The sequence below is a fragment of the Mercurialis annua genome, linkage group LG1-X, assembly GCF_937616625.2.
Source record: "Mercurialis annua linkage group LG1-X, ddMerAnnu1.2, whole genome shotgun sequence".
Classification (NCBI taxonomy): Eukaryota; Viridiplantae; Streptophyta; class Magnoliopsida; order Malpighiales; family Euphorbiaceae; genus Mercurialis; species Mercurialis annua.
Window position 1 is genome coordinate 50,226,131 of NC_065570.1, and position 2,741 is coordinate 50,228,871.

The window sequence follows — 2,741 nt, forward strand, 5'->3', positions numbered from 1 at the left end:
ACAGTGCAGAAATTTAAAGAACAATGCAGCTCAAATCGAACCGCTGGGTTCGTCAGGATTTAAGTAATCAGGACTAAGGAAACGTATTATTTAAGTTTAAATTGAGAATTTAAATAATCGAGGAAGCTTATTAATATATTTGGAGTCCAAGGAATAAATTTGAGAATTTTTGGACGAAAAAGTATATTTTAGCCGGACTGCAATTGGACTGCAGAATTAATAAAGAAAATTTATTATAAAATAAAATAGACATCCCGAGATGATAATTTGGAGGTTAATATTCATGAAATACTATTCGGAAATTAATGAGAAAGTTTAATTTCGAATATTGCAAAAGTTACTTTTATTTACGAAATTGCCACAAGGGCAAACTTGTAATTTTGCCTAGACTAATAAATATCCTAAGTCTTCTTCCCCACTTCATTTCCAGCAAATTTCTTTTACCTCCATTGTTGAATGCTCTCAACTCACCATTTACCCTTAGCTATATTATTCATTTGTTATTTCTCAATAATTCCTTAACGAAAAACGTTGGAAATCACCCGCTAATTACTAATCTACAATTGCATGTAGGATCAAGGTATAATCGCTAGCTCAAAACTTTGTGTTTATTTTCTGATGTTTAATAAGCTTATATTATGTGTTTTAGTTGTTGAAATTTGTGGTTTAATTGTGTTTAATTCGGTTTTTGTGTATAGTTTTGATATATTCGGTTTGAATTAATTTTTATATATGGGAAATTAAATTAATTTTAATTTATGGGCTGATGTTAAATACTATTTTTATATATGTTTAAAAATGTGATATTCATGGATTAAAAGTGTTAAAAATAGTGGGTAATTAGTTTAAAGAGATGGGTTTCGGTTTTGAATTAATTTTTCCGTGAAATTAAATTATTATTTTTAATTTCTGGGCTGATCTACTTCATGAGGTTAAAATATGCTTTAAAGTGTGATTTTTGTGGATTAAAAATGTTAAACATTTCGGGTATTAATTTAATGGTTTGGAGTTCGATTTTTAATAGTTTTAAAGGCTTAAAAATCGCTTAAAAATGATAAATAAATGAATTTTAAATTTCTGGAAATAAATTGGTTTATGTTTGAGTTAGATGTTGGGTTGATGGTGAATAAATGTTTAATGGTGAATTTTTAATGGTTTGTTAATCGGGTTTAATTTTTATAATAGTTTAATCGGTAAAAAAATGTTTAAAAAGGGTATTTTTGTCATTTTAATTTCCGGACAGAAATTATTCATGAAAAATGTATGAAATATATATGTTGATTATTTATGGAATTTAATTGATTTAGTTGAGGTGTTTTGACGGATTAATAATCGGTTTTGATTATTAATTGTTTATACGGTTTTAAATTGTTAAAATTGTTAAAATTATGAAAAATAATTTATTTTAATTTTGGGGCTGCTGTTTTAGTATGATAATTAAAATAAATATGTTTTGGTTAATTTGATTGGATTATCCATAATTGATGAATACTTAAGAAATTAAAAGTTTCGATTTTAATCTAAATTGTGTTGCATGTCTATGAATTAAATGTGAGATCATAAAATTGAGTTGATGAGTAAGCTTAGACTATTTAAAGGATTGATTGATGTGATTTTCAATTGATTTGGACTTGATTGTCAAAATTTAAAGTTTTAGGTTTAAAATGTATTTTTTTTAAGAAAATAAAGGACCAATCAGTATTTTAACCATATTTCCAGATTATTGATGTGTATAATCTGATGTGAAATGATTTTGAGAATTTTAAAGAATCTTGATGATTTTTGAAAGAATTGGATATGTTTGCCGAAAACTAGAGTTTTTGAGTTAAATCGTATTTTTCCAAAGTTGAAAGGTTACATGGTATGTTAGCCAAAGTTTCCAGATTATATTTGTTAATAATCTGAGGTAAAATGATTTTGGATATTTTAAGTAATTTTGTCGATATTAAAATCAATTGAATTACGAAAGGACCTAAATGGTCAATTTTGAAAAGTTTGAGGGTATTTTGGTATTTTAACCAAAAGTGGAATTTAAGATAATACGGGGATGTTTTAATAAATTTAAATAATAAACCTTGAAGTGGAAAGTATTATTGATATAAGGAAATATATTTTATATAATAAAGTATATTTATGAAAAATGAAATATTTAAATGAATATTTCTGAATAATGGTTTTATGTGTAAAAAGAGATAAGTAAAGAAAAAATTACATGAATAAAATAAGTTATGAACTTATTAAATAAGAAATTATTTGGGGATTAGAATTAATTAATTAAATTGAATTAATATTGTATAGAGTTAATTCTAGAGTTAGGATTTTATTAATTAAGAGAATTAATATTTTGATCCTAACTAGATTCGACAAGTTGTCGAGCTATCGAGTCGGAGGACCAAGGGAATTAACGGAGTTGTTTAAAGGAGCATTGACGGAGTAATACCGTAGTTAAACGATTTCTGTGAGTACATGTTTTTACATTTCGGTATTCGTAAAGTCTCATATTTTAACATACTGTGTGATATATGTGTTGCGGTGTTATATGTTTACATGCCTTGTATCGATGTATGTTTTATGTATATACTATATGTATATATTATTTTGATATAGAAAGGTACACACATAGTTTTGAAAATTATTATGCAATTGTTTATGCTTGAATGTGTGTTACATCGGTTGGCTTCGCTATCGATGTCAGGATTGTGTGCGTGTGTGTTACATCGGTTGGCTGTGCTATCGATGTC

The 2,741-nt window shown here is 26.3% G+C and overlaps 1 protein-coding gene across 1 annotated transcript; it reads left to right on the forward strand.

Moving 5' to 3' along the window:
- The first annotated feature begins 290 nt into the window (after positions 1-290).
- Positions 291-2,467, forward strand: LOC130014786 (uncharacterized). The gene is made up of 2 exons (XM_056103678.1): positions 291-580; positions 2,359-2,467. The coding sequence occupies exons 1-2, from the start codon at positions 306-308 to the stop codon at positions 2,435-2,437; spliced, it is 354 nt and encodes a 117-aa protein (XP_055959653.1). The 5' UTR covers positions 291-305; the 3' UTR covers positions 2,438-2,467.
- Positions 2,468-2,741: the final 274 nt, after the last annotated feature.

What these genes read in the sequence shown, in the direction of transcription:
- LOC130014786 (XM_056103678.1), top strand. Translation starts at nt 306, where the DNA reads ATGAGAAAGTTTAATTTCGAATATTGCAAAAGTTACTTTTATTTACGA. An exon ending in CAATTGCATGTAGGATCAAG is followed by an intron (nt 581 to 2,358) that starts GTATAATCGCTA and finishes GATCCTAACTAG; the next exon opens with ATTCGACAAGTTGTCGAGCT.